The 27,997-nt window shown below is 47.8% G+C and overlaps 6 protein-coding genes, 1 long non-coding RNA gene and 7 other non-coding genes across 14 annotated transcripts; 7 read left to right on the top strand and 7 right to left on the bottom strand.

Moving 5' to 3' along the window:
• Positions 1 to 274: 274 nt before the first annotated feature.
• TRNAS-CGA lies at positions 275 to 356 on the top strand. Its single transcript has one exon. It is a non-coding gene; the product is annotated as a tRNA-Ser (tRNA).
• A 3,683-nt stretch (positions 357 to 4,039) lies between these two features.
• TRNAK-UUU lies at positions 4,040 to 4,112 on the bottom strand. The gene has a single exon. It is a non-coding gene; the product is annotated as a tRNA-Lys (tRNA).
• Positions 4,113 to 5,904: 1,792 nt separating this feature from the next.
• On the bottom strand, positions 5,905 to 8,103 carry LOC119847502 (histone H2B 8). The gene has a single exon (XM_038382346.2). It carries the CDS (start codon positions 8,047 to 8,049, stop codon positions 7,669 to 7,671), a length of 381 nt encoding a protein of 126 aa, XP_038238274.1. The 5' UTR covers positions 8,050 to 8,103; the 3' UTR covers positions 5,905 to 7,668.
• On the bottom strand, positions 5,905 to 17,095 carry LOC122457239. The gene is made up of 2 exons (XR_006276714.1): positions 17,062 to 17,095; positions 5,905 to 6,468 (listed from the first exon to the last, which is right to left on the bottom strand). It is a non-coding gene; the product is annotated as an uncharacterized LOC122457239 (long non-coding RNA).
• LOC119847496 (histone H2A.J-like) lies at positions 8,410 to 10,294 on the top strand. The gene has a single exon (XM_038382335.2). It carries the CDS (start codon positions 8,454 to 8,456, stop codon positions 8,841 to 8,843), a length of 390 nt encoding a protein of 129 aa, XP_038238263.1. The 5' UTR covers positions 8,410 to 8,453; the 3' UTR covers positions 8,844 to 10,294.
• On the bottom strand, positions 14,008 to 14,838 carry LOC119847157 (histone H2B 8). Its single transcript, XM_038381670.2, has one exon. It carries the CDS (start codon positions 14,796 to 14,798, stop codon positions 14,418 to 14,420), a length of 381 nt encoding a protein of 126 aa, XP_038237598.1. The 5' UTR covers positions 14,799 to 14,838; the 3' UTR covers positions 14,008 to 14,417.
• Positions 15,144 to 16,479, top strand: LOC119847513 (histone H2A.J-like). The gene has a single exon (XM_038382370.2). The coding sequence runs from the start codon at positions 15,197 to 15,199 to the stop codon at positions 15,584 to 15,586; it is 390 nt and encodes a 129-aa protein (XP_038238298.1). The 5' UTR covers positions 15,144 to 15,196; the 3' UTR covers positions 15,587 to 16,479.
• A 292-nt stretch (positions 17,096 to 17,387) lies between the features above and the next one.
• LOC119847515 (histone H3-like) lies at positions 17,388 to 24,163 on the top strand. Its single transcript, XM_043501130.1, has 4 exons — positions 17,388 to 17,746; positions 22,617 to 22,622; positions 23,122 to 23,462; positions 23,924 to 24,163. The coding sequence occupies exons 1-3, from the start codon at positions 17,418 to 17,420 to the stop codon at positions 23,441 to 23,443; spliced, it is 657 nt and encodes a 218-aa protein (XP_043357065.1). The 5' UTR covers positions 17,388 to 17,417; the 3' UTR covers positions 23,444 to 23,462; positions 23,924 to 24,163.
• Positions 18,898 to 18,971, bottom strand: TRNAN-GUU. Its single transcript has one exon. It is a non-coding gene; the product is annotated as a tRNA-Asn (tRNA).
• Positions 19,708 to 19,789, bottom strand: TRNAS-GCU. The gene has a single exon. It is a non-coding gene; the product is annotated as a tRNA-Ser (tRNA).
• On the top strand, positions 19,901 to 19,972 carry TRNAA-CGC. The gene has a single exon. It is a non-coding gene; the product is annotated as a tRNA-Ala (tRNA).
• Positions 20,732 to 20,803, top strand: TRNAG-UCC. The gene has a single exon. It is a non-coding gene; the product is annotated as a tRNA-Gly (tRNA).
• On the top strand, positions 21,187 to 21,258 carry TRNAM-CAU. Its single transcript has one exon. It is a non-coding gene; the product is annotated as a tRNA-Met (tRNA).
• Positions 24,164 to 26,743: 2,580 nt separating the features above from the next.
• Positions 26,744 to 27,227, bottom strand: LOC119847514 (histone H4-like). The gene has a single exon (XM_038382371.2). It carries the CDS (start codon positions 27,219 to 27,221, stop codon positions 26,910 to 26,912), a length of 312 nt encoding a protein of 103 aa, XP_038238299.1. The 5' UTR covers positions 27,222 to 27,227; the 3' UTR covers positions 26,744 to 26,909.
• Between the last annotated feature and the right edge of the window lie 770 nt (positions 27,228 to 27,997).

The raw sequence follows: 27,997 nt of genomic DNA, 5'->3' as shown, positions 1-27,997 counted from the left end.
CTGCAGACTAAATAACCCCAGTTCCCTCAGCCTCGCCTTGTATGTCATGTGCCCCGGCCCCCTGATCATTTCCGTTGCCCTCCACTGGACTCTCCAATTTGTCCACATCCCTTCTGTACTGGGGGCTCCAAAACTGGATGCAATATGCCAAGTGTGGCCTCACCCGTGCTGACTAGAGGGGAATGATCGCTTCCCACCATCTGCTGCCAGCGCTCCTGCCAATATGCCGACATGTTTACCAGTTTCCCTGGCATTGGAGGCATTTAGGGTCACAGCTGTGATGGCCGAGTGGTTAAGGCGTTGGACTCGAAATCCAATGGGGTTTCCCCGCGCAGGTTCAAATCCTGCTCGCAGCGAGGCCTGTGTTTTAGCCAGAGTATCTCAGCAGGGGAATGCGTCCCAGGATCCCCAGAGACGCTCCCAACTCGTTCCCCAAGCAAACCCCCCTCGGCACCTGGGACCCTGCCTCATGCCATGTCCCTGAGCTCTCCTGCAAACTGCCCCTGCGGGGCAAACACTCTGGGCTCCTGGAGCCTCTGCCACCTGCCTGGTGCCCTATGGCTCTGCCCTACCCCTGCCTGCAAGTGATTTTAAATAAGGTCTGGAGGTGGAAGGGACCATTTTCAGGGTTACTAAATTAATGTGTTGTGCCTTCTGGCCACACACACACACTAAACTTAATTATCTGAGCTACCAACACATGTCCAAGAAAGAAACGAACCCCTTTGTGTTCAACGTGAAGTGTGCATTTAAATAATTAAATAGAAACTTGGCTCAATTTCTTCCCCCTCCCCGTCTCTTTTCTCTCCAGAGCTAGAGCTGGGTGGATTTTCTCTTCCCTTGAAGAATATATTTGTAAATTTTAATCTAAATTTTCAGCAGTTTTTCTTCTTACTTTGTGTTGAGAAATGGAACTTGGGATTCTTGAGTTTTGTCCACCGAAAACTTGAAAGAGTTTGGGGGGGGGGGCAGGAATAGAGAATCTCTACCACATTGTGTTAATGTGTTTGGTTTATTTCTAAAATGTTCTTTCTGTTCCTTCACTTCCCTTTCCTTCTTCTCATTATTATTGTACTAGAGAAGTGGGCCCAGTCTCAGAGGTTGCAGGGTATCCAGGAATGGATAGTTGAGTTTGACCTTCAGCGCACGAAGAGTTAATGACACAGTGCCTCTGTCCGCTGCGGTTCCCCACAAGCAACTTTCACTAAATATTAAAAACATTGATTCTAACAGAGAGGTATACAGTCTATAGCAGGGGTTCTCAAACTGGGGGTCGGGACCCCGCAGAAGGTGGTGAGATTATTACATGGGAGGGCGGTGGTCGCAAGCTGTCAGCCTCTACCCCAAACCCCACTTTGCCTCCAGTGTTTATAATGGTGTTAAATATTTAAAAAGTGTTTTTAATTTATAAGGGGGGGGGGGTGTGTGGCCGCACTCAGAGGCTTGCGATGTGAAAGGAGTCACCGGCACAAAAGTTTGAGAACCACTGGTCTATAGCTCTCCAGACGCCCGACTCTGAAGCAGAGACGTAAGGGTGGCAATACCGTACTCATCATCATCACGTTCCTATTACACCTCTGGTGTTTAGGGCAGCGATGAAGCTCCTCCACTCCTGTCTGTTTCCTGCAAGTCTCTCAATGGTTCCCCAACCGTGCCCCACGTTTTTCAGCTCGGCTTCCACAGCTCTGCTCCAGGTTGTTTTTGGGCGGCCTTGTTTCCGCTTGCCTCCAGGTGTCCATCTTATTGCTACTCTGGTGATGGAATCAGTTTCCATCTGAAGCGCATGACCAATCCATCTCCAACGCCTCCTGGCAATGGTGGGGCTCAGATCCTCTTGGCTGCACTGTGTCCATAGATCTCGATTTGAGATTGTTCTGGGCCAAAAGATATGGAGGGTTTTTCTGAGGCAGGTTGTATGGGATGAAGACGGTTTGGACAGGTCATACTTTCTCATTCCCCAGCATTCTGTAATATAAAGTAGTCTTGAAAATACGCAGCTCTGATAAATCTTGAGTTTGGTTTTGGTGTTGTATTTTCATGATTTCCAGACTGTATTTAAGATCCTGAAGGTGCTCCTGGTTTCATTGGTTTTGTTCCGGATGTCCTGGCTTGTTCCACCATCCTGGCTGATGGTGCTGCCCCAGTATGTGAATGTTTCTACTTTGGTGAGAACGATGGGGAGGCAATAGTAAAGGGCATGATCTCTGTCTTATTGTGGTTGATGTTCAGTCCAATTTGCTGGCTGAATGCCTTGAGTCAAGTTGTTTTTTCTTGTATGTGGTGATGGGTATGTGATAGGAGAGTAAAATCATCTGCAAAGCCCAGGTCTTCAAGGGATGAGAAGAGTGTCCACACGATGCCATCCTTATTTCTGCATTACTGCTGACAGCAGCTCTGCCTTCAGAGCTGGGCCCCCAGCCAGCAGCCACTGCTGTGCCTTCTCATGCCCCCCCAAGTACATTCTGCACTCCCCTCCCCAGTCTGAGAACGTTGAGATTCATGGTTTTCATCCAGGTGACACTTGTTTGACTCCGAGTGGGGGGAAGAAATGAGATTTTGCTTAGAGAGAAGGCAGGCAGTGCGGACATCAGGTCCATCTGGCCATCCACGTGTCTCATGACTGACTGGGGTCTGTGTGGTCCCTGGCACGATGGGGTCCCCAGGGTCTGTAAAGAAGGCCCTTGTCTCGATCAGTGTGTGAAAATTGTGTCCTTCATCCTGATAGGTGTTTCTGCTGCACATGGTGCAATAGAGACCCTGATCTCAGTCAAGGTCTGTGCTGGTTGGTTATTATCCCCACTCAGTGCAGATGTACAGAGGAGGGGACAGTAGCAGGTTCAGCGGTTAATGGCTACACTGAACTTGGACTCCCATTCAAATTTCGATCAGCCGCAACACCCCTAGCTTTTTTTCTTTCATTATCATCATCATGATTTTGCCACCCTCTCTGGCGTAATCTCGGTCTTTTCCTTACCAAAGCATATTAAAAAACAACAACCCTCCTTTTATTTGTTTTCCCCCAATCTCCCTTTTCTTCACTTTGTTATCGATGTATCTTAAGGAACGTGCAACCACACAAAACCTTTGACTGCCCCGTTCTGGGCCCATCCAGCACCTCCTTGAGCAGGATTTGTAGCACTCCAGACACCAAGAGACACCAGATGCATGTTCCCCAAGGCTCGCTGTCTTTCTCAAATGACCCCAGGGTAACACCTACAAGTTCCAACTCCTTGTAATCACGCCTGGCTTGCAGGAGCCATTCCCTAGGGCAGGTTCTCAAACTGTGGTCTGTGAGCTCCATTCAGGTGGTCTGCGGATAGTTCCCTCTAAGGTGCGTACCTGGGCGGCCGCACACAAAAGTTTTAAGGGCCACCCACATAATTAGTGAAGCCCGGGAGAGACCCCCCTCCTTCAGTGGCTGCTGCGGTGAGGGAGAGAGGGCACATCCATCACATTAGAAAGGTAAGACTACTGGTATTAAAATATGAGTGGTGTGCTTTCATTTGTAGAAAAAATAAGTTCATTATAATTAAGGGTTTTTTTTATATAGTGCTTTTATCCAAAGCGCTTTACAATAGTTAGCTAACGGTACGAACAACATTTGGAGAGATCAGTAAGTGGCCCAATGGCACCCTCGGCAATTTTCATGTAGTTCGCAGGAAAAAAAGTTTGAGAACCACTGTTCTAGGGGCATCTGTGAGACAGTGGGGCGGGATCTGTACCCCGAGCTCAGACACAATCTACTTCAGTGGTGATGTGGTAAGAAAAGCTTTCTGGAGACCGGTTCATAAAATGGAATTGAACAATGGTCATTTCACATCAGTGATTCCCCCCCTATTTATTTCTTCTCTCCCCCTCCTCAATAATTCCTCTCATACCAGGCCCAAACACCATTTTGTGTGACTGTGTTTTACAGCAGGGTGTGGGGGGGTGGAAATGTGACCAGGCGCTTTTCTAGGAATTGTCTCTAGGAAAATGTGAACGGGGCAAAGTGCAGGGATGAATGTAGCTGCCAGCAGAATTATAAAATAACTTTTGCCGCCCGAACAGGGACTTGAACCCTGGACCCTCAGATTAAAAGTCTGATGCTCTACCGACTGAGCTATCCGGGCTCGCTGACTACAGAGAGAGGCTTTGTCTTTTTAAAGTGACGTCCTGCTTTCTGATTGGGCAAAGATTAGCCAATCAGTGGCTGGCCACTGTCCCAGCAAACTGAATCCCAGTGCAGAGATGTGACAACAGCCCAGGAAAGGGACCCTTGGAGGTGCAAATCTCTGCCCTTGTAGCTAAAGGCAGGAGCATGGGGGGCTGTGATCCTGCTGCTCAGCACTTAATCATTAATTACCCTTTGAGCAGCAGCCTAATTGCTGAGGAGGGAAAAGGACTGAGTGAAGAAAGGAGGTGATTTGTCCAGGATTCCCAACCCCAAATGTACAAAACTGATGAGTCCGGCTCACCAAAAATCACCAGCTGATTTTAAAATCATGAGATTATGTAAAAATAAGATATCTGGAGTTCATTTGTTTGCCTTCTGCTTTTGGAGCCTTTAGGGCCAGGGGCAGGGTGTGTGTCTCACATTTTGAAACTTTCTCCACAGCCACCAGGGCTAGAAACTTTAGGTTTGCTTTAAGAAGGAAGGCTGAAAGCATCCCATTATTCACTTGACTCCAGGAGCTGGGGCTTTAAAGAAAACAATAATGATTGTGAGACGGATGACAAAATGGTGAGAGTTGACAGCCCTGCTTTTCCGTATTGTAACAGTATCAGGGTAAAAAGGGTGTAAAGAAGACCCTAACACAGTAGTAGAGTTGTTTCAGAGTAGCAGCCGTGTTAGTCTGTATCCGCAAAAAGAAAAGGAGTACTTGTGGCACCTTAGAGACTAACAAATTTATTTGAGCATAAGTTTTTGTGAGCTACAGCTCTAGTGCAGGGGTTCTCCACCAGGGGTTTGTGTACCCAGAGGTCTTCCAGGGGGTCCATCAACTCATCTAGACATTTGCCTAGTTTTACAGCAGGCTACAGAAAATGCACTAGCAAAGTCAGTACAAACTAAAATTCCATACAGACAATGACTTGTTTATACCGCTCTATGTTCTATACACTGAAATGCAAGTACCATATTTATATTCCAATTGATTTGTTTCATGATATGGCAAACTGTGAATGTCAGCCATTTACACTGAAATGCAAGTACCATATTTATATTCCAATTGATTTGTTTCATGATATGGCAAACTGTGAATGTCAGCCATTTTTCAGTAACTGTGGGGCTGTGACACTTTTGTATTTTTGTCTGATTTTGTAAGCAAGTCGTTTTTACAACGAGGTGAAACTTGCTGGGGAGGGGTGTACCAGACAAATCAGACTCCTGAAAGGGGGGGGGTACGGTAGTCTGGAAAGGTGGAGAGCCCCTGGACTAGAGTCACTCCTTAGAGAGCCATCCTCACGGCAGCTACAATGAGTGCAAAACACTGAAATAAACGTTTCACATGTTAGGGCTGCAGAACCAGCAAAAAGTGAGCGGCGGTTGCCAGTCCAAACGATAGGGCTGAATTGTGTCCCTTTAAAAGAACTCTCCAGGAAGCAACACATACTATTTGCTATTCCACACCAGCAGGAGCTACCTTATTGCATCCCAAACGCTTGGGTTAACAATGCAAGTAATTGAAAGTACATAGAAGAGTGAATATTTAAAATACATTTAATATTTACTTTTTGCTAAATAAACCTAACCCTTTTGGTGTGGCAGTGAGCCAGCCTTCAAGACCCCTTTCTTTGGGTCATTGTTTCTTTTTGCAGCAGGCTGAAGGCTGAACACCCCCCCCAAAGGTGTAACCCTAATATCTGTTTCAGAGCAGCAGCTGTGTTAGTCTGTATCCACAAAAAGAACAGGAGGATTTGTGGCACCTTAGAGACGAACACATTTATTTGAGCATAAGCTTTCATGGGCTAAAACCCACTTCATCAGATGCATCTGTATACACCCCCAACCCAAGCACTACGTGTACACTTTTATCTTAGCCCCGTCTGTGTACAACGCTGTATCCCAGATCACATCATTCTCCAGGACAAGCCTCAGCCCTCCCTTGCTCTTCTGCAACATGTGTCGATTTAGGATTTCAACCCCCTAAAAACAGATCTTAGGCCTGGTGATACCCTGAACATTACCCTGAAGCACCTCACAGGGTTTTTAGTGCCTTTTTTTTTTTAATTAAAAAAAAAACATTTACCTCCCTTCCCCCACCCAAATAAAAATAAAAGTAGCAAAAATATAAGATAAAAACAGCCCTTGATTGATTGGTCATATGCAACCCAGTCAAGCCAAGCCAGGTGTTCTTATCAATGGTTATTGACTGGAGGAAGGCCTCTATAAAGCTGAGCCATTTGGGTCCTAGTTTAAGGCTGGCTGGCCGCAAACAGCGTGGATGTAATGGGATCAGAGGAAAAACCGAGGTGGAAAAGACAAGACTCCCCCCTCGCCCCAAACACACACACACACACACACGTTTCCTTTCTGACCGATGAGAGAAGGCGGATCGCACCGCGTCCAATCATAGCCGGCCCTGAGCTTTGACGGCAGGCATAGGAGCCGCCGGGAAAGCTTTAGCGTGAAACCCCCCACCGCCCAAGTAACTGTGTGGGGAGGATCCCCTGTAGGACTCTAGCAAGCGAGGGAGCTCCATGTGTTCCCCCCACCCCGTCTGCTCCCAGCAGGAGACCCACACTTTAGTTTATTTAAATGTTTGCAAACCCAGCCGCTCGCGATGAAGTTGTTAGACCCTCTGACCCCGTCATTCAGAAAAAGAACGCTAGACCATATTTAACTTTGATTCCCTCCCAAAAAACCCCATTTGTTGTAAGTTAATAGCAAGGGTCGTAACCCAGCACTAGAGATTTCATTGACCAGGGATTTCAGGTCTCTCCGTTTCCCCTTCCCAGTGTGGGAGGTTGTCCACGACAGTGGGAATTTGGGACTTTTGGCAATTTGACTAATCTCAAATATTGCTGCTTGTAGATGGAGAGATTTTTTGTTACCAGTGGGGAGGAGTCCTGTTACTGACTTTGGGCTATTGGCGATTAGGTACTGGACCTCTCATATGGTCTTTGTAGATAAAGTAAGCACGATACCCGATGTACAGACACTTCTCAGCCTAATTTTAAAGTTAAAGTTAAATTATCTTTTAAATTTGATTTTAAGCACTTTGTACCAGGTTTTCCTAGTCCTTTTATTGTCCAAAGCAACAACAAAAAAAGTTGTTCAATCCTACAGAATCTATTGAGTTATTAGACTAATAAAGGCTCCCCAAGGCTACAATATTTCACAGCCCCGCCGCTAAACAGCAAGGTAAAAGCCCACAAGCTTCCAGGACAAAGCCACTTAAAGCAAAGTAGCAAGCTACTTAATCTAAATGAATAGGCAATTAAATCCACTAAGGCAATAAAGACTTCCTAAGGCACAACCCCTACCGACACACAAAGCCCGAAGACAAACAGCAGACTAAAAAAAATGAACATGCAAATAAAAGCCAGCATACGCTTTGCTAGCCCGCGCCCTTAGCAAGGCAGGTAGCTCGCACACCGTGAAATGTTCACAGCTCTCTCCTGGAGACAGTGGGTGGCTCTTAAAAGAGCCTTTGGGGTTTTATCAATTGACGTCTCACAGAGCGGTTACTTAGAGCTGGTGTACTTGGTCACAGCCTTAGTGCCCTCAGACACGGCGTGTTTGGCCAGCTCCCCAGGCAGCAGCAGGCGAACGGCGGTCTGGATCTCCCGGGAGGTGATGGTGGAGCGCTTGTTATAATGCGCCAGGCGGGACGCCTCGCCAGCAATGCGCTCGAAGATGTCATTGACGAAGGAATTCATGATGCCCATGGCTTTAGAGGAGATACCGGTGTCGGGGTGAACTTGCTTCAGCACCTTGTAGACATAGATAGAGTAACTCTCCTTCCTGGTCTTGCGGCGCTTCTTGTCCCCTTTCTTCTGGGTCTTAGTCACCGCTTTCTTAGAGCCCTTCTTAGGCGCGGGAGCAGATTTCGCCGGCTCAGGCATCTCGATCGCTACTGACAGCACAAAACAGAACTAGCAACGTAATAATCCGCTTGCGGGAGAGTCCTTTATTTATAGCGCCCCTATGCAAATGAGGGTAGCCTAATCCCATCCTTCCTATTGGCTGTTTACATATCGGACGGCCATTTCAAGTTGTCACCGCAGATGTAAATGAGCTTCCTCGAAATATTGCGCTGCTATTGGTGGGCAGCCCCCTCTTTCTTTCCCGATTGGCGGGGTTGCGAAGTGGCTTTCCCATTGGGTGTTTTGGAACAGAAGCATGAGGCAGCCAATCAGGAGCCGCCCGCCCCATCCCCGTGAGGGAATAAAAGGCCGGGAGCTCGATACTTTTTCTGTAGTGTTATCCTGCATTTGTTTGCTTAGGTGGGCGTCTGAGGATCCCTGTTATGTCTGGCCGCGGAAAACAAGGTGGGAAGGTGCGGGCTAAGGCTAAGTCTCGCTCTTCTCGTGCGGGGCTGCAGTTTCCAGTCGGGCGGGTGCACCGGCTGCTGCGTAAGGGAAACTATGCGGAGCGAGTGGGAGCTGGAGCTCCCGTGTACCTGGCTGCGGTGATGGAATATCTGACCGCCGAGATTTTAGAGCTGGCTGGCAACGCTGCTCGGGACAACAAGAAAACCCGCATCATTCCTCGCCACTTGCAGCTGGCCGTGCGCAACGACGAGGAGCTGAACAAGCTGTTGGGGGGAGTCACTATCGCGCAGGGTGGGGTCCTGCCCAACATCCAGGCGGTGCTGCTGCCCAAGAAAACCGAGAGCCACAAAGCCAAGGGCAAGTGAGCGTGGATGCCAACCCTTCCAAAACCAAAGGCTCTTTTAAGAGCCACCCACAATTTCAGAAAGAGCTGGGAATCGCTCCGTTTCCAGGGGAGGTGGGGGCGGCTAGGGAAAATGTTGTCTACTCTCTCGGTATCCCATGTAACACTTTCTGAAACCTTCCCCTGGTCTTGCTCTAATCAGATCCCTGAGCCCGACACGGGGCGTGGCAGGGACAATGCTGCCTGTTCTCCTTTGTTATCCCCCTCATAGCACAAATTTCTGAAACCCTGTCTCCATCTTGCACTAATCAGATCCCAGAGCTGCACACGTGGGTGAGTAGTTGCAACTTCTGTGGTTCCTTTAGTCCTTCCAAATAATGAATTCTACAGTTTTCAGACAGCAACCCGCACACAGGAATAAAACATTTAGAACTCCTAAAAGGCAGTGTTTGGGTTCATTTTGGGTTAAACCTTTTTTTTGCTCTGCTGTGTAGCTTATTTTCTTTAGAATCATAGATCCCTGTGCTGAGGTGCGTATAAGCATCACAGCCTACAGATTTTGGCCTAAGTGTCTTTTCTAAAACCATACAGAAAATTGATAGTCAAGCTGGGAAAGGAACTAGGTACCTGGAACTCTAGCTGTGTGTGTTAAGCCCTGGACCAAGGCTACCTGGTAAAGGGAAGGTGTAATTCACAAAAGCTCTTGGTCTCAGCATTGCAAGAAATTTGAATTAATTTGTCACAAGTTTAGTTAGCATGTTACTTTTTGTTTTACTGGATTTTATGCATTATTTTTGTCAGCTTTAGGCAGTGTTATCTGGGAGGGTGTTTGATACATTCAAGATAATTGCTAGGGACAATTCTTTGTAAGGTCAGCAACTTTCTCAAGAAGCTGTTTCCTATTTTGTTTTCAGACTGATCAAATCACCCCTTAACCTTGTCTTTATTAACCTAAATAGATTGAGCTCCCTGGGTCTATCACTGGGGAGAAAAATTATGCTATTTATGTAGAAAGTGTGTCTAGTCATTGTATGCAGTCTTAAAGATTTGCAGCCATGTCTATGTGGTAAGAAGTTTACTATTTACTGGGGGGCTATTTTTGCAGCCACAGCCTCCTGGGCTGTGACTGGGGAGGGAGCAAAGCAGGGGCTGCCTCCCAGGGCTGCTAGTGGGGGTTGAGCTCTGCCCCCTCTGAAGACACAAATGCTGGAGGTGCAGGTAGCTGGTGACTTTCCCAGTGGGGGGAGCAGACTTCAGCTTCAGGCTCCATCCATGTGATGGCAGGCTCTGGCCCCAGGCTCACCATCCCCGCCATGGTCCCTGGGCTCTGCTGCCTCCTTGCCCATCTCCCCATCCAGGGCTTAATTTGTCCCAGGGCTTGCTGGGGTTGAGTAAGGTTTCTGCTGTGAAAAGTGTTAACGAACATACAAATACCACTTTTCACAGCGGCAGACTTACTAGCTAGCAAGTCTTTTTTTAAAAAGCAACCAAAAAAGGAAAAAACAACTGACAAGAACATGCAGAGCGCCTTATTTGTGTTTCTATTCTGTTTAGGGCCAGTAAAGAATAGAGATAATTGTACAGTATTTTTATGAGAGTCTGAAAAACCCTACATAAATAAACTACAATGATTTGGACGTGTGTTCATATTTATTTATTTTTTCTAAAGTTAATTTCAGGAAAAATTGTCAGCATGGCCACAGCAAGAGTTGGTGGCCGAACTCTGTGGCCACCAAAAAATTTGTTGGGAAAACCCCTGCACTAGTGGCTCCAAGTGACCCTAATGCTCTGACGACCATGAGCCATGAATGGAAACCAGGGTAGATTACTCCAGGATTGCCCTGTTCTGTACACTCCCTCCTGAAGCTCTGGTATGGACCACTGTCAGGGATAGGATATTGAACAAAATGGACCATAGTCTGACCCAGTTTGGCAGCTTTTATGTTCTTGTTACTGTCATTCTGGGTGGTCATAGTTACAGAGGGGACTACATTTTAAGAAATACAGGGTTTCTTTTTTTCCATTTTTGTTTTTATCTGAAGTAAGAGGAGCTATTCTATAGGGCTTGGCAAAGTGTGTAGTTTAAGCGTGTTATGGAAAGCATATTGATTTTACTGTGCTTCCATTTAAAAGGCCTGGGATTTCTCTCACTAGGGATAGGGGGTAAACAAAATCCCACCCAGAACCTAAACTTTGTTGTGTTACTTCGGTTCTGAGACAACTTCAGAATGTTTTTACCTTAACTCTGTTATTTACATCACTTTGGCTTGGAGCAAATCCAGCTCTTTCCATGTAGCCAGGGGAGGGTTTTTAAAGATGGAACATCTACTTTGTGGGGATGGCTGAGGGTTCAACGCCTCAAACCCATGTAAGGTGTGACCTTGATGTTTCAATGTATACACCACGTCCATGGCCTTCACAGTGTTTCTCTTAGCACAGTGATTCTCAAACGTTTGTATTGGTGATCCCTTTCACATAGCAAGCCTCTGAGTGTGACCCCCCCCTTATAAATTAAAATCACTTTTAAATATGGTTTCAGAGTTGCAGCCGTGTTCATCTTTATTTGCAAAAAGTAAAGGACTTGTGGCACCTTAGAGACTAACAAATTTATTTGAGCATAAGCTTTCATGAGCTACAGCTCACTTCATCAGATGCATTCAGTGGAATATTTTTGTTAGTCTCTAAGATGCCTCAAGTACTCCTTTACTTTTAAATATATTTAACACCATAATAAATGTTGGAGGCAAAGCGGGGTTTGGGGTGGAGGCCAACAGCTCATGATCCCCCCATGCAATTACCTAACAACCCCCTGAGGGATCTCAACCCCCAGTTTGAGAATCCCTGTCTTTTCGTGCATTAGCCCTAGAGTTGCCAACTCGGCTTGAAGCTATTCCGGGAGATTCCCCCCTCCCCACATGACAATATCATTTTCTTAAAATATCCTACTAAAATCTCCCAAATTGCTTTCAATACTCACCAGGAGATGGATGCTGATTCCTGGAGCATTAGCAACCCTAACTAGCCCTGAGATGAACTTCACACCCCACCCCCCTGTGTGGCAAGAAAGACGCACGCAGGTTTGCCAATACCCTAAATATTGGACAATAATCCCGATTCCCTCCGAATTTTGTGATGCCCCGTCCCGACCGGAGGGAAAACGGAGAGGGAACAAGACGGGCAGGAGAACCACTCACCTGTACTTCAACTCCCCCTTGCCTGCCAAACCCTAGCTTCTCCGCTTCCGCCAATGAGACCTCTTGCCATCCTGGCCAATCAGCATCCAGTCTTTCATTTAAAATTAAATAGTAAAAATTTGGCGCCTTATCTGCCCCAGAGCATGCGCAAAAGGTCGGGGCGCAGGAAGAGTCATTTTAGCATTAGGACTTTGGGAGTTACACGTTACCACTCAGTGTTGAGTTCATGGGCTGCGAATCATTTCAGGGATCTCTGAGCTGAGGCAGGCCGCAAAGTGAGCGTTAGAGGAAGTGTGGGTGTCCTTTAATTGCCTGTAGGTCCCTGCATTTTTGGCTCGGGTAACAGAGACGGCAGGACTGCATATCCCCCTCGCTTAACTCGGAAGAGATTTAAAAAGTCCCTTTTGGACTTTGGAAATCGGTTATTTTTCACCAGAAAGTATCACAAAGGTTTGGGGCTGGAGAGGTGACGGAGCACAAATGGATCCACCCCACGCCCGTGCAAATGGGACACCTTGTTCTTTCTGCCGCGTCCTGGCATTCAGTTCCTGAAGTCTGCCCTGCCCTAAACCTTGCAGAGGGGGGAAAAAAACCTCGCACGGCGCCACTTGGAGGGAGTACAGCTTTTTCATCTTCAGCCCAACGGCGGGGTGTGTCCCCACTCCCTCCCAATTCACACTTATGAGCATCTTAAATACTTGGATATTTGCAAACGTAAAGTGACCTTTTGTCTCCTCCCCACTTCCATGGCCGGGAGAATCATGTTGGCCGCAGTTTGGAATCAAAGACTGTTTGAGCTACACGCCCCCCCTCCCCCCCGAGATCCTTGGACTGCCTTGGTGCAAGGGCCTCCCAGGTCAACTATTTAACTTCCATGTGCTGGAGGAGGGGGGTTACATTAATATGAAAAAAATAAATAAAAATATCGCTCCATGTCAGAACTGAGGATTTTCGGTCCTTTCGAGTGTGTCTCTTACAGTTTTCAGAGTAGCAGCCGTATTGATCTGTATTCGCAAAAAGAACAGGACGACTTGTGGCACCTTAGAGACCAACACATTTATTTGAGCATAAACTTTCGTACATCTGATGAAATGAGCTGTAGCTGTAGCTTACGAAAGTTTATGCTCAAATAAATTTGTTAGTCTAAGGTGCCACAAGTATTCCTTTTCTCTTACAGTTGTAAGGAGATGGCAGCTTATACTAAATGTGGTATTTTGTTAAAAGGCCAGAAGTATACACTACTCTTACAATATACCTTTCTCTGCAAAGATCGAATACCAATTTATAATTTGACTTGTCTATAAAAGCGGCTTCAGGTTATTTCACAATGGTTTTCTTAAAGTCTTGGTGAAAGTGAATGTGGGAATATTTATTCTAGTGGATTCAAAATTTACAGTGAAAGTGTATCAGTTTACCATTAGAGATTTTATTTTACTCTAGGAATACACTTTTCTTGCAAAAAGAAAAGGAGTACTTGTGGCACCTTAGAGACTAACAAATTTATTAGAGCATAAGCTTTCGTGAGCTACAGCTCACTTCATCGGATGCATTCACTCACTTCATTCGGATGCTCACGAAAGCTTATGCTCTAATAAATTTGTTAGTCTCTAAGGTGCCACAAGTACTCCTTTTCTTTTTGCGAATACAGACTAACACGGCTGCTACTCTGAAACCTGTGACTTTTCTTGCAGTTACAAAACTTGGGAGGGGTGAACTCTAGATAAAAAAAAGCAAACAATTAAGTGTAAAAGAGTGACTAAAACCTCTTTCATTGGAGATGCACATCACTTACAAGAATGGATGCCTCCCCAAATACCTAAATGGTAATTTTTAAAATTAACATTCATTTTCTGATTAGAGAAATCCAGTCTGCATATTTACACTCAATGTCTCCAGGCCTCTCCTTCCCCAGTCCCTTTAAGTATTTTGGTGCTGTTTGTTTTAGAGCTATGAACTACAGTTCCTTCTGCTTCCAGAAATATTCTGCTTTTTGATGCAGATGTTAAGAAAATTTTTATTAGGGAAAATTAACTAAAAAAACCCCACTTATTAGTACTTTATAGAAATTGATATTTTATATTGTTTAAACATAAAGGTGTTCAGATGCCATTGCTGAATAGTAGACATTAATGGGACAAAAGATTTTTTACCTAAATATTCTAAAGTTAATAGTTTTAGGTAAGCATCTATTTTCCATTATGTATCAAACCCTGGGACAATTAGTTTTTCACAAAAGTTGTCATTCCTCAGAAGCATCTTATACATGTTAGTTCTCCTATAAAAAATAGGATCAATGCATTTTAGATGATCACCTATATCTCAGCTCTCTCATGGAGAAAGTGGGTGGCTCTTAAAAGAGCCTTTGGGTTCATAGTGGAAGTCTCTTAGAGAACATAGAGCGGTTACTTAGAGCTGGTGTACTTGGTCACAGCCTTGGTGCCCTCAGACACGGCGTGTTTGGCCAGCTCCCCAGGCAGCAGCAGGCGAACGGCGGTCTGGATCTCCCGGGAGGTGATGGTGGAGCGCTTGTTATAATGCGCCAGGCGGGACGCCTCGCCAGCAATGCGCTCGAAGATATCATTGACGAAGGAATTCATGATGCCCATGGCCTTAGAGGAGATACCGGTGTCGGGGTGAACTTGCTTCAGCACCTTGTAGACGTAGATAGAGTAACTCTCCTTCCTGGTCTTACGGCGCTTCTTGTCCCCTTTCTTCTGGGTCTTAGTCACCGCTTTCTTAGAGCCCTTCTTAGGCGCGGGAGCAGATTTCGCCGGCTCAGGCATCTCGATCGCTACTGACAGCACAAAACAGAACTAGCAACGTAATAATCCGCTTGCGGGAGAGTCCTGTATTTATAGCGCCCCTATGCAAATGAGGGTAGCCTAATCCCATCCTTCCTATTGGCTGTTTACATATCGGACGGCCATTTCAAGTTGTCACCGCAGATGTAAATGAGCTTCCTCGAAATATTGCGCTGCTATTGGTGGGCAGCCCCCTCTTTCTTTCCCGATTGGCGGGGTTGCGAAGTGGCTTTCCCATTGGGTGTTTTGGAACAGAAGCATGAGGCAGCCAATCAGGAGCCGCCCGCCCCATCCCCGTGAGGGAATAAAAAGCCAGCAACCAAACACCTAGTTATTGTTACATTTCGTTTTTCTGAGAAAGCTTTTAGGAAGTTGTGGTCATGTCTGGTCGTGGAAAGCAAGGCGGGAAGGTGCGAGCTAAGGCGAAATCTCGCTCTTCTCGTGCGGGGCTGCAGTTCCCCGTGGGTCGTGTGCATCGGCTCTTGCGCAAAGGGAACTATGCGGAGCGAGTAGGTGCTGGCGCTCCCGTTTATATGGCCGCGGTGCTGGAGTACCTGACTGCTGAAATCTTGGAGCTGGCTGGCAACGCGGCCCGGGACAACAAGAAAACCCGCATCATCCCCCGCCACTTGCAGTTGGCTATCCGCAACGACGAGGAGCTGAACAAGCTGCTGGGCAAAGTCACCATCGCCCAGGGTGGGGTCCTGCCCAACATCCAGGCGGTGCTGCTGCCCAAGAAAACCGAGAGTCACAAGGCTAAGGGCAAGTGAGACTGTCCTATCTCCTGGAGGAGACGTTTGCCCGCGACTCGATCTGTGTGAACCCAAAGGCTCTTTTAAGAGCCACCCACAAATTCCTAAAAAGAGCTTGTCAGTCTCTTATAGTTCCTAAAAAAAAATCTTTCTACTATAGAGCTGTGGTACTGAATTGGGATGCTCAGTGTTCGTGGTGTAAATGGAACAAAGCAGTCTCCTAATTCGTACAGGGGGAAAGGAAAATCAATACAGATCCATGAAATCCGGCAAAGATGGAGGTTTCGTTTTAAGAGTTGGAGGGGGTAGATGAAAGCTATGAATGTTTTTATCTCCCAGGTTGTGAGGTCAAGAGCTGGACCTGCCCCATGATTGAGAAGATAAACAATGTTAAGAGTAAATGAATAGGACTGGAGACCCCTCATTTCTGTCTTTGGTGAAACACACCCTTCTCCTTTTGGCTTGGCTCGCAATGAGCTGCAGCCGGCTGGAGAAGAAAGGAAACATTGGTTCTAAGGGCGGAATTTTCAAAACCTCTTCAGATCCCCTCCCCCACGCACACATCTCCGTTCTCATTCAGGAGCCACAAAGCGAATTCACTCTTTAGAAAACGTGCCTCTTTGTGTGTGTGGGGGATCAGAGATGCTAAAAGACATGCAAAGGATCACATAAGCAGCCTCTGGCATAGAATCCAGATCTCAGGCCATGTGCTTTAATCATTTAGATCATAACACACTTCCCCCCCCCCCCCCCCAACAACCACCCAGATCCTACTTCCACTGGTGTCAATTAAGTGGGGGATCAGGACAGAACAAACCATGTGGTTAGGAATAAGAGCTTCCCCCCTGCTCCATAGTCTAGCTCCCCTTTTGCTAGATCCTGTATCAAAGCCCCCTACCCTGTACTTAGGACTTCATATCGTATGTTGCTATGGAAATTGTGGATCAATGGTGGACCCTTATGGATCATATTCTCCTGTGGATCTTGCTTTCATTCAGTGTTTATGACATTGAGCTGGAGGGGCACGAAGTGCATTCAGATGAGAGGCACAGATTAAAATGCAAGCCGGAGGTTTGTTTCTAGGTGGGGTTGCAGAGGGGAAAACTGCCCCCCCAGCACGGGGCCCGACAGAAACGTTCTGCAAGCGTGGCTCACGTTGGGTGTCACAGTTTGAATCTTTCCTGCCACTGCATGGGCAGAGGGGAGTCCGGGGCCCGTTGCAGGGCCGGGTCCCCGTGCACGGTACACGAGCCGCTGACTCACCCCACCCCCCGTTAGCGCCGACACCCCGACTTTAGCAGCAGAGATCAAGGACCAGCCTGCCCCAACGCTTCGCCACCTGGGAGCCTTGTGTCTCCCCGGGGAGCGACGGGAGGGAAGGGCCACGGGCGCCTGTGGACAAACACGTATGGGCGTAAAATCTCCAGCCAATCCCTGTCAAGCCCGGGAAATTCAAATACTGGACAGCCAATCAGAGGAGGGGATTTAGTTACAGAAACCCTCCTTTCCACACCTGACCCCCGCACTCTTGTAAGGAGGTGGCGGGTTTCAAGTTCCAGCCAATCCCCGTGCAGAGTTCCTCCGTTGCCCCCGAGATCAGTCCCCTCCCCTCGCACTTCCAAAGGCGAGAAGCGCTCAAACCCCAGAAGCCTCGTGAGCCCAACGGAAGGAGCAGCCCCCTATGGCCAATCCGTGCTGAGCCCGGGAAATTTAAACCCCTCAACGGTCGCCCTGCTGCTCCTAGCCAATCAGGAGCCTGGACTGGGCTATAAATGGCGCACAGCAGCGGTGAAGCGCTTATTCCTCTGTAGCTGCACTAGAGAAAGGCTGCTAGTGCCCTGCAGCGAATATGGCCCGTACCAAGCAGACGGCTCGTAAATCCACTGGTGGCAAAGCGCCCCGTAAGCAGCTTGCTACTAAAGCTGCCCGGAAAAGTGCCCCCGCCACGGGCGGGGTGAAGAAGCCCCATCGCTACCGCCCCGGCACCGTGGCCCTGCGGGAAATCCGCCGCTACCAGAAATCCACCGAGTTGCTGATCCGCAAGCTGCCCTTCCAGCGCCTGGTGCGGGAGATCGCCCAGGACTTCAAGACGGACCTGCGCTTCCAGAGCTCGGCTGTCATGGCCCTGCAGGAGGCGAGTGAGGCTTATCTGGTGGGGCTCTTCGAGGATACCAACCTGTGCGCCATCCACGCCAAGCGAGTCACCATCATGCCCAAGGACATCCAGCTGGCGCGCCGCATCCGTGGGGAGAGAGCCTAGAGCCGCTCCCCTCGGACCGTGCCGCCTCCCAAACCAACCCCCCAAAGGCTCTTCTAAGAGCCACCACGTGCCCACGCGAAAGCGTTGAAATTTACTTTTGTCTGCCTTAATCAGGGTTACAATTTGCTAAGTGGCTTTTGTTTTTTCTAAACACGGAGTCCGTTTACTGCAAAGTTTCTTGTCTTATAAATATTGCAATGAGGTCCATCTGCAAATGTGATCTAGCTTTGATACCATTAGCTCAGCGAAAAATAAAGTTTACTTATAAGATGATCAGAGATTAACTATATTCGGGTTTTCAGCTTCCCCCTAAATCTTCTACAAAATGTCGGTTTAATCCAACCGAGCTGGAATTAGGGTGATTTGCATTTACACTGAACTGAAAAGTTGGTAGTGAAATGCAGACTTGGCCCAGGGTTGGTTGACGGATGTTGGTGTAAGATAGCGGGGGGCAATGAAAACCACCCAAGACACAGCATTTTTAAAGGCCTTATTGAGTGACTCCCCAGTCTGCCCCCCTCAGATATATGTTCCAAGGCTGGGTCCCTACTGTGGGTTTTATATGTAGAAACTCAAAATCTGTTCTTGAAGTTCTAGGGAGAGAGATATTTCGGTGAAAATAAATCTATTTAAAAGGAGATGAGCGACATAGGCGTGTCATGTCTTTGTACCTTGATGCTGAGAGCTGACTTTTTAACAATCCATCCATTATTCGCACGAGGGGGGCAAATAGGGGGCTAAACTAAATGGTGAAGAGAAATGGGTGCAACCAGAAAAGATCCCCAACTGCTGGGAAGTCAACGGACTCCCCATTCCTGTGCCTGCAAGGTTAATTAGGGGTCTAAAGTGTGGTGTATACACGACACAGATTATAAAGTAAACCGTGTGAACCATCTGGATAATAAGAAGAGTACTTGTGACACCTTAGAGACTAAGTACGCCTTTTCTTTTTGCGAATACAGACTAACACGGCTGCTACTCTGAAACCTGTCATCTGGATAATGTAACACGACAGCAGGCGCAAAAGTACCTGGAAGTAGCTAAAAGCACCGGCGCTTTAAATAGCACTCGTCCCTGGGTGGGCTCGAACCACCAACCTTTCGGTTAACAGCCGAACGCGCTAACCGATTGCGCCACAGAGACATCTACTTTTCCTGGGCACGTACCTCCTCCTCGATTTCACACGTAGCGTTATTTATTCGTGGCTTCTTCTTTGGGGCCATTGACTCGTTTCTATTACGGGAGTCGATGTAATTTCTTCTTCATTATACAAAAGCTCAACGCGGTGAAACCACAACTGAGAAGACGCAAGGGCCGCTGGGGCTACAGGGGAAGACCACCTGTGGGGGCAGAGATAAGCAAAGGAAAGCTAGTGAGGGAAAGGACCAGGTATGGATGGGGCTGGAAATACGAATCAGTGGGTCAGGTTAGAGAATGACCCCCAACCGGCTGCCGCTCAGAGCAGGACGAAAGAGGAGCTTGTATCTTGGACCCAAATAGTTGTCACCTTCTTTGCGCAGTACAGTCTCGCATACAGTAAAAGGCACCAGCGCCTGCCCCATCACAAACTCTTTCACGGCTGCTTTGAAGGCCGGAGGGCGAAGCCAGGCTTTTCAGAGGTTGCATGAAGCAGGGTGACCATTCCGTGCCCGGGGCTTTATAAACAGGCGCTTGCTTGGAACTCCCCTGCCGCCCAAAGCACAGACAAGTTAATTTTTTGGCATATTTAAATTAGCTTTCGCATCGAGAAAGAGCAACGTGAGGCGTGTGGGAATGAAACCCAGCGGGCGCTGGCAGCTCAATGGGAGAGGGGGTATCCTGAGCCCACAGTTTGGTGCTAATGTGTTGTACCCCAAAAAGATAACTAAACCAACAGAACCGACGAGGATGGGATTCGAACCCACGCGTGCAGAGCACAATGGATTAGCAGTCCATCGCCTTAACCACTCGGCCACCTCGTCTTGTCTAGGGAAAGTGGGAGTCCGATCTTCATGGACATCATATCCTGGGTGCTGGGCACCCCAGCCCAGTGCTGGAAGCAAACCTGGTGTATGGGAAAGGGGCTTGCAGAAGGGGATGTAGCTCAGTGGTAGAGCGCATGCTTCGCATGTATGAGGTCCCGGGTTCAATCCCTGGCATCTCCAAATTGTTTTCCCCCCTTAATTATGTGGGGGAAGGAAAGGAGCAGGGGGCAGACAATGGCCTCCCATCACACTCCCCCCCCATGGGCAGACTGCCTCAAGTGGCAAAGTGTAGCCCATGTTTCTCAGCGGCTCAGCTTCCAGGGAGACTCCCCAGAGTGGTTGCAGCCTTCTGTGAAAAGAAGATCAAAAAATGAGCCACGATTTATAATCCGGAGTCACCCTTTTACATAAAGTAGTTTCAATTTGGACGGAAGAGGGAGGAGCCGCTGGAATTCTTCTCCAGAGTGCTGGAAAACAGAGGGGTGCTGCTGAGCGTAGACGAGGGGACAGCCAAGGGGGCTTTCTGCTGCAACCTCCGGCCAAGAGGCAGGATTTATTGTATCTGCTATCCAAGACAGAGGCTTAGCCATCCCCTTTTTGAAAGCGTGTAGTGAAGAGGCATCCACCAACTCCCAAACCTGTCTGGTCCATCGTCCAGCTGAATAGCGGCAGGGTTAGAAAGCTTTGGCTCATGAATAGGTTTCAGGAATTTCTCGGGGGTGCCAGGGGGTTGGTTGGTTGGCTGGTTTTTTTAAAAGACTCCTCTTGCGAGCAGCAAAAGTCAACTAATAGCGCCAGTCGCACAGGGACCCAGGCAGCTGAAGGGGACCGTGGCTGGCTGTGGTTTGACGCAGGTAGGATTTTAATAGGTCCATGTGTGGCCATAGGCCACTGATGTGGAGTTGCACAAGAAACCTAGAAGTAATGTAACGCTCATGTGCGTTGGTGGTATAGTGGTGAGCATAGCTGCCTTCCAAGCAGTTGACCCGGGTTCGATTCCCGGCCAACGCAACAGCAAACTCCTTTTTATTAAAAGAACAGGATGTTAACGGGGTTAATTTCACACCCATGTTGCCCTTTATTAGTAACGAAACATACAAAGACTGAAGAAAGCAAGGAGCTCCCAGCACCCCCAAAAATCCCACTGCCGAAAGCAAGCCCTGAACCCCGCTGGTCATGCAGGCATCTCAGTGGGGACTGTGAATTAAACACAGCAAAGTCGCCACCCGAGAGTTCTCCTGGCAGGACTCTTGGTTGTTCTTGCCAGTGACCCTGTGCTTCAAGTGAATTAAAAGGAAACTGGATCGTGTTAAACTGGATCTCTCGCCTTATGGCACTGGTGCAAAAACATGCAAATGCAAGACACCCATTTATACAAAGCTGGGTTGTCACCTAGCAGAGTGGCGCAGCGGAAGCGTGCTGGGCCCATAACCCAGAGGTCGATGGATCGAAACCATCCTCTGCTATCTGCCTTTTCTATCCCATTCCCCAATAGAGCCAGAACATTTTTTGGTTTGATTTGTTCTGCATAGCATAAAAAACACACATTCTCTGAATACTTCGTGTTTGGCAATAAGAGACAGGATTGCTTATATGGGAGAATGGCTTCTAGTGTCTATTTATTTTTTTTCAGTCTGTGCTGTCTTGTGTCCACAGACAAAAGTTCGATTTTTTTATTGGTTGCTGTCTTATCTTGCTTTAGCTAAGGAGCTTGGAAGAGCTATACATCTATTCTGAAAACACTATACCATTGTAAGCTGTGTGCTCACGCTTTGGTATTTTGGATTGATTAAATTGCTTCTGCTAGTCCACACCCATTTTGCATTTTTCACATCTGGATGAGCCTGGTGGGTTACTTGTGTGACTTCCCACATCCCCCTTTATGATTCCAGCTCACGGCAGGTACATAAAGAAGGAATACCTAGCCCTGGGGTGGGTTCTTAAAGCTTCAGCCAGATCTATTTGGACAGCGCTTCACTGTGTACACGGACCACTCGCCCTGCCGTGGCTGTACCAGATGCAAGGGGCCAGTGTCAAACTCCTGAGGTGGACTCTGTCCCTCCAGGAGTATGAGATGGAGGTGGTCCCTGTTAAGGGGAGTGCAAATGTTATAGCTGATACTTTGTTCCAGAAAGGGGGGGCCTGAACTTCCCCAGGCCACTGGCTAAAGTGACCCCACTCAGTTTGGTCTCAAACGGGGGAGATGTGACAAAGTGGGAATTTTCTCTCATTATGTTGTATGTGAGTCTTGCTATTCAACCTATGTGAATTTTACTGTTTTGCATGAATACTGTGTGTGCCTCAGTTTCCCCATGTGCTGCACTAATATCTCAGTGAGAACAAGGGTGTGTGACTTTGGCTGAGACCTCTGGGGCAGGTGAGGCTGCTCCAGCTGTCTGCTTGGATGCTATGACTGGTGCCCTTCGTAACCTGAGACCCAGGAGGGGGATGTGACCAGCTGACTCTGCCCGGGAAGCGAGACAAACACAAGGAGGAGCAATGGGGGTATCTAAGGTTGGGTGGCTGGAAGCTGGGCAGTCTGTTTGTGGGGAGCCAAGGCCGCCTGGCCCAGGACTCCCCAAGATGGACTCGGTTGAAAGTCCCTGATTTCTGTGCTAACAAGTCCTGTTCTATGCTGTGTTTTGGTCAACTAATAAACCTTCTGTTTTACCGGCTGGCTAAGTCTCATCCGACTGTGGAATTTGGGTGCAGGACCCTCTGGCTTCCCCAGGAGCCCCGCCTGGGCAGATTCGCTGCAGGAAGAGCACGGTGTGGACAGGGATGCTGAATGCTCCAAGGTCAGACCCAGGAAGGTGGAAGCTAGGGCAGTGTCTTACCCTGGGGACAGCCTGCTCCCAGGGAGGAGGCTCCCCCAGAGTCCAGCCTGGCTTGGTAGGGAGCAGATCCAGAGCCTCGCCCGGGGACGCTGTGACACAGGCCTCCAATGGTCCCCTCAGTGCTGGAGAGAAATAACACCCCTGTCCTTTTGCTATGGAAGAAATGCTAGGGCTCAAGCTCTTTTTTTACATTCATAACGGATGCAGGAAGCCTAGAGGTGCAAGGACTATGAACTCCACACGGGCGCACGCGCCAAAATTAACTTTTGCATTTAAAGTAGAAGGCTGGCTCAGGATTGGCTGGGGTGAGATGCGCTGTGTCTCATTGGTGGGAGGGGAATGAGCGTCACGCGGCAGGGCTGAGGAGCGGGCCGGAGAGGGAGTTCCCGCCGGCTTCCCTCGCAGTTCTCCCTCTGGTCGGATCACAGCCTAGTTAAGCTCTTGACCGGCGCGGGAGGGCATTTTCGTTGTTGTGTTGCTTAGACTCAGCAGTAGGGTCGAAATGTCTGGTCGGGGCAAAGGCGGAAAGGGGCTGGGTAAGGGAGGTGCTAAGAGGCACCGCAAGGTCTTAAGGGATAACATCCAAGGTATTACTAAGCCTGCGATCCGCCGACTAGCTCGCCGCGGCGGGGTGAAGCGCATCTCGGGGCTCATCTACGAAGAGACCCGCGGGGTGCTGAAGGTTTTCTTGGAGAACGTGATCCGCGACGCGGTGACTTATACTGAGCACGCTAAGCGAAAGACGGTAACTGCCATGGATGTGGTGTACGCCCTGAAGCGCCAAGGGCGCACCCTGTACGGCTTTGGGGGTTAAATTGCCAGCCAAGGAGCCGGTACAGCTACTGTAACTCAAAGGTCCTTTTAAGGGCCACCCACTTTTGCACGGAAAGAGCTGGGTTTGCCGGGTACAGAGGTTTAGTTCATGTTTTAAATTACAGGCTACTAGTTTTGCAAAGACACTTTATCTCTATGCAAATACAACTTTGACTGGCGTATTAACGGGTAGCTCTTGCTAACCCGTGTTTACTCGAGTCTCCTGAACACTCAGCTTTTAGGCTTCCTTCCAGTTTAAATCCTTTTGAGTTCACTTAAACATAAACTGGCTCATGTATGCCACTAGGTCAATATAGGTAACTGTGGACTCTACTATTCAGAACAAAATTTCAAATCGTTTCTAAAGCTCTTCTGTTCTCTCATTCTTGAGATAATGAAACAGTGGTTTCCTTGCGGCTGAATAGATGAAACGCTGTAGCGGCCGTAAGTGCTCCTAAATGCTCTTCTGATTTTTCTGCAGAAACTGTGTTAGAAGGAGACCGTGCTTGTGATGTGAAATCCTTGCGCAGCTAACCTTAGCTGTGGATTGTTGGATTCGTGGCTAATGTCTGGCTTTTATTTGGAGATAAATATTTTCCTTCTCCGTTGTCCTTTTCGAAACCTTTTGATACTTTGTAACAAAGCAGCTTCCTTGCCTTCAGCAGGAAACTGCCTTTGGGTGATAAGGGAAATCTGTTTTCGTAGTAATCTAATGGTGACTTGTGACGAAGCGGGACTATTCTTAATAATTCCTCTGAATAGTGTGGGTGGTGCCTGCATCCGATGAAGTGAGCTGTAGCTCATGAAATCTTATGCTCAAATAAATTTTAGTCTCTAAGGTGCCACAAGTACTCCTTTTCAGTTTCCCCTAGGCAGTTCTTAAGTATCTAGGTGGTGGGATAAGGGTGTATGATCGTTGCAGAGCCCTAGAGGGAGGTGTGTGCAGGGGTCTGGACACAGAGAATGGCGGACACCCTGTTTCCCGGCAATTGATGGCCTGGCCCTTCCCCCTGCAAGGTGATAGCTAAAGGGTTGGAGAACAAAGGAATCAGGTGCCCTCCTGGCAGGAAAGGGACAAAGCCCGGAGGAGGAGGGGCTGGAGAGAGTTTCAAGTCTGGGGCTGGCTGGGGATATGGAGTGAAGTGCAGATGTGGTTGTCTGGCTCACATCCCCTGCGAAATGAACCCAGCTGAGGGGTCCTGTTCTCTGCACCTACAAGCTCTGTTTTAGACCATGTTCCTGTCATTTAATAAACCTGTTTTACTGGCTGGCTGAGAGTCATGTCTGACTGTGGAATTGGGGGGCAGGACCCCACCTGGGCAGACTGACTGTAGGAAGCGCACTGAAAGGCAGAGGATGCTGAATGCTCCGAGGTCAGACCTAGGAAGGTGGAAGTTGTGTGAGCTGTGTGTCCTGGAGACAGTCTGCTCACAGACAGGAGACTTCCCCAGAGTCCTGACTGGCTTCATAGGGAGCAGTTCCAGAGCATTCCCCAGGGACTCCATGACAACTAAACAAATACTAGAATTGTCATGATTTTCCTTCCTCCTGCCAAAGAATGGTCCCTTGCAAGTTGTCGTCTTTCCGTAAGGGAGGATTGAAGCTTCTTAAATTCCTCTAAATTTAATCTTCCAAAATCTCATTTGTGATCAGATGCATGCATCACTTCCTTTCCCTCAGCTCTATAAATCTGCTTTAAAAGCTTGTTCTGTGCAGAGGACATGACCAACATTACAATTGTCTTGTTCCCAACTTGTGCAAGACTGCAACTTGCCGGGACCCTGTAAGTACCCCTGGTTTGTGACTAAGCAAAACAAGTTGTCTAATGCAGCTTGTAACTGAGACTGGGTTAGTTCCTTCTCAACTGTTTAACAGCACTTTTTCTGCACCAAATGGAGATCTTAAGTTGTCAAAGACATCCCACTGCCAAAACAGACTAGTGTCCAGGCTAAAATTCCATTGATGCAAGATGGACCCATGTGATTTCTTTAGCTAAAGAACCTCCTGTCAACCCATTTGAGAAGACTCTTTCATGCATTCAGTATTATTGCTATCTACATGCAGCATTGATAGAGCACTTGTTTTTTATAAACATGCCTAGCTTTAGCTAATCTGAGGGCTCAGATTCTGCAGGTTCTCCCCCATGTCTTCTAGCATTAGCAATAGCTGAGACCTTCTTTCCCAGTAAGGCAGTATCTTGCACATAAGAGAAATCATCCTAAGTATACTATACAAATAAATCATTGGAGTACGTGTGGCACCTTAGAGACTAACAAATTTATTAGAGCATAAGCTTTCGTGAGCTACAGCTCACTTCATCGGATGCATCCGATGAAGTGAGCTGTAGCTCACGAAAGCTTATGCTCTAATAAATTTGTTAGTCTCTAAGGTGCCACACGTACTCCTTTTCTTTTTGCGAATACAGACTAACACGGCTGCTACTCTGAAACAAATAAATCATTGTTTCCCTTACCACCTTGAGCACTCCATGGATGCTTAACAGACTTGAAAGTGGCCATTCAACAAAAAAATGTTCAACACCAGACTTCAATGAGAAACTGCAGAACTGGAATTAATTTGCAAACTGGATGCCATCAAATTAGACCTGCATAGAGACTGGGAGTGGATGGGTCACTACAAAATAATTTTCCTGGTGCTGATACTTACCCCTTCTTGTCAACTGTTGGGAATGGCTGATGTCCACCTGGATTGCATTGCCCTTGTTAACACTACAAAAGTAATTTTCTCTCCATATTCACCCCCTTCATGTCAACTTTTGAGAGTAGACCCATCCACCTTAATTGAATTGGCCTGGTCAGCACTGCCCCCCAGTTTGGTAAGGCAACTCCCATCTTTTCATGTGCTGTGATATATATTCTGTTTACTGTATTTTTCCACTCCATGCATCTGATGAAGTGGGTTTTAGCCCACAAAAGCTTATGCTCAAATAAATGTTAGTCTCTAAGGTGCCACAAGGCTGACTCTTTTCTTCTTGAACAAAACAGAGCTACAATGTTTTTTAAAGGAACTGCAAAGTATTGGTTTATACCCTAGGGTTGTATCATTATTGTAACAAGGAGTCCAGTCAATTCCAGGAGAGGCAAAATTGCTTTTGTAGTGAGCCAGTCACTCCCAGCTCCTATTCAAGCCCAAATTAATAGTGTTAAATTTGCAATTTTTCCAGTATGTCTGCATATGTAATTTTCACTTCATGCACCCGAAGGGGGCTTTTTACCCACGAAACTTATGCCCAAATAAATCTGTCTTTAAGGTACCACCGGACTCATTGTCTTTGTCCTTACAGACTAACGTAGTAGCTTAGTTGAAAAAAGTACTTGCATGTTAATATCCAAACCAGATATGAGCACAATATTAATATCCGTGTAACCATACACAGCAAGACCAACTCTTTCTATGCAGGAATGAATGGCCCTTAAAAGAGCCTTGGGTTGAATTATTTTTTCGGATCAGCCCCCGAACCCGTACAGGGTGCGCCCCTGGCGTTTCAGGGCGTACACCACATCTATGGCAGTCACGGTTTTCCTTTTGGCGTGCTCGGTGTAAGTCACCGCGTCCCGAATCACATTCTCCAAGAAAGCTTTCAGCACCCCGCGGGTCTCTTCGTAGATCAGCCCCGAGATGCGCTTCACCCCGCCGTGGCGAGCTAGACGGCGGATCGCGGGCTTCGTAATGCCCTGGATGTTGTCCCGCAGGACCTTCCGGTGCCTTTTAGCACCGCCTTTCCCCAGCCCCTTTCCACCTTTCCCGCGCCCAGACATAGCAGCGCTAACCTCTTTTCAGAGCCGCTATCAGCGCCTAACTGGGCTGTGAGCAGACCAGAGGGAAAACCTAGGAGGGGAGCTGGCGGGATCTGTCTCTCCCGTCCCCTTCTCAACCCTACCGGTGCAACGACTCCCCATCCACCAATCAGACAGCGAATATCGCCGCCATTAAGTTTAAATTTGGCGCCCGGATTTATTCCTGAGCATGCGCACAAAGGATCCGCAAGACGCGAGGGAATAAACACTCCCCTCAATCTCAATAGGCTGGATGGGGGAAAAGATATTTCGGCCCCGGGCTCGTAAAACCCAGGAGCCCCCCCCCCCCCACACCCGCTACAGTATCTGGCGGGAGAACTGCTGCAGCAGCCGGCTCCCGCTGCCAGCCCTGTGGCGGAATATTAATTTAACTGGGAGAGGGGAAAAAAACCCTTTAAAACAGAGACACTCAGGGAATCCGTCATCGTGCCAAAACTTTTAATGTCCCTCTCCCCAAAAAAAGCTCCTACAGCAGTATTGCATGCAAAGCCGGGGCTGCACGTTCCGTTTTTTCTTCGTGCATAAATCGAGGCGTTTTCGTTCCCCTTTCCACCTGTGTAAACGCACAGCGTTCTGAATTCTATTCCCAATCCTATGGGTTCAGTGAGTTTGAGTAAAACGAAATCCTTCCGAAAGAACTGTTCGCAGAACTAATTACATCCTCTCTGGTGGGCTGGGGTAACTTTTTTTTTTTTTTTTTAATAACCCCCCCCCCCACACTATTAAAAAAAAAGTTC

The sequence above is a fragment of the Dermochelys coriacea genome, chromosome 23 (genome assembly GCF_009764565.3).
Source record: "Dermochelys coriacea isolate rDerCor1 chromosome 23, rDerCor1.pri.v4, whole genome shotgun sequence".
NCBI classification, from domain to species: Eukaryota; Metazoa; Chordata; order Testudines; family Dermochelyidae; genus Dermochelys; species Dermochelys coriacea.
The sequence above is the reverse complement of the archived record's forward strand: the minus strand, read 5'-3'. Positions and strand labels throughout refer to the sequence as shown.

Bases quoted from the DNA above. Each gene is read 5' to 3' on its own strand.
- LOC119847502 (XM_038382346.2), bottom strand. From the start codon at position 8,049: ATGCCTGAGCCGGCGAAATCTGCTCCCGCGCCTAAGAAGGGCTCTAAG.
- LOC119847496 (XM_038382335.2), top strand. From the start codon at position 8,454: ATGTCTGGCCGCGGAAAACAAGGTGGGAAGGTGCGGGCTAAGGCTAAG.
- LOC119847157 (XM_038381670.2), bottom strand. From the start codon at position 14,798: ATGCCTGAGCCGGCGAAATCTGCTCCCGCGCCTAAGAAGGGCTCTAAG.
- LOC119847513 (XM_038382370.2), top strand. From the start codon at position 15,197: ATGTCTGGTCGTGGAAAGCAAGGCGGGAAGGTGCGAGCTAAGGCGAAA.
- LOC119847515 (XM_043501130.1), top strand. From the start codon at position 17,418: ATGGCCCGTACCAAGCAGACGGCTCGTAAATCCACTGGTGGCAAAGCG.
- LOC119847514 (XM_038382371.2), bottom strand. From the start codon at position 27,221: ATGTCTGGGCGCGGGAAAGGTGGAAAGGGGCTGGGGAAAGGCGGTGCT.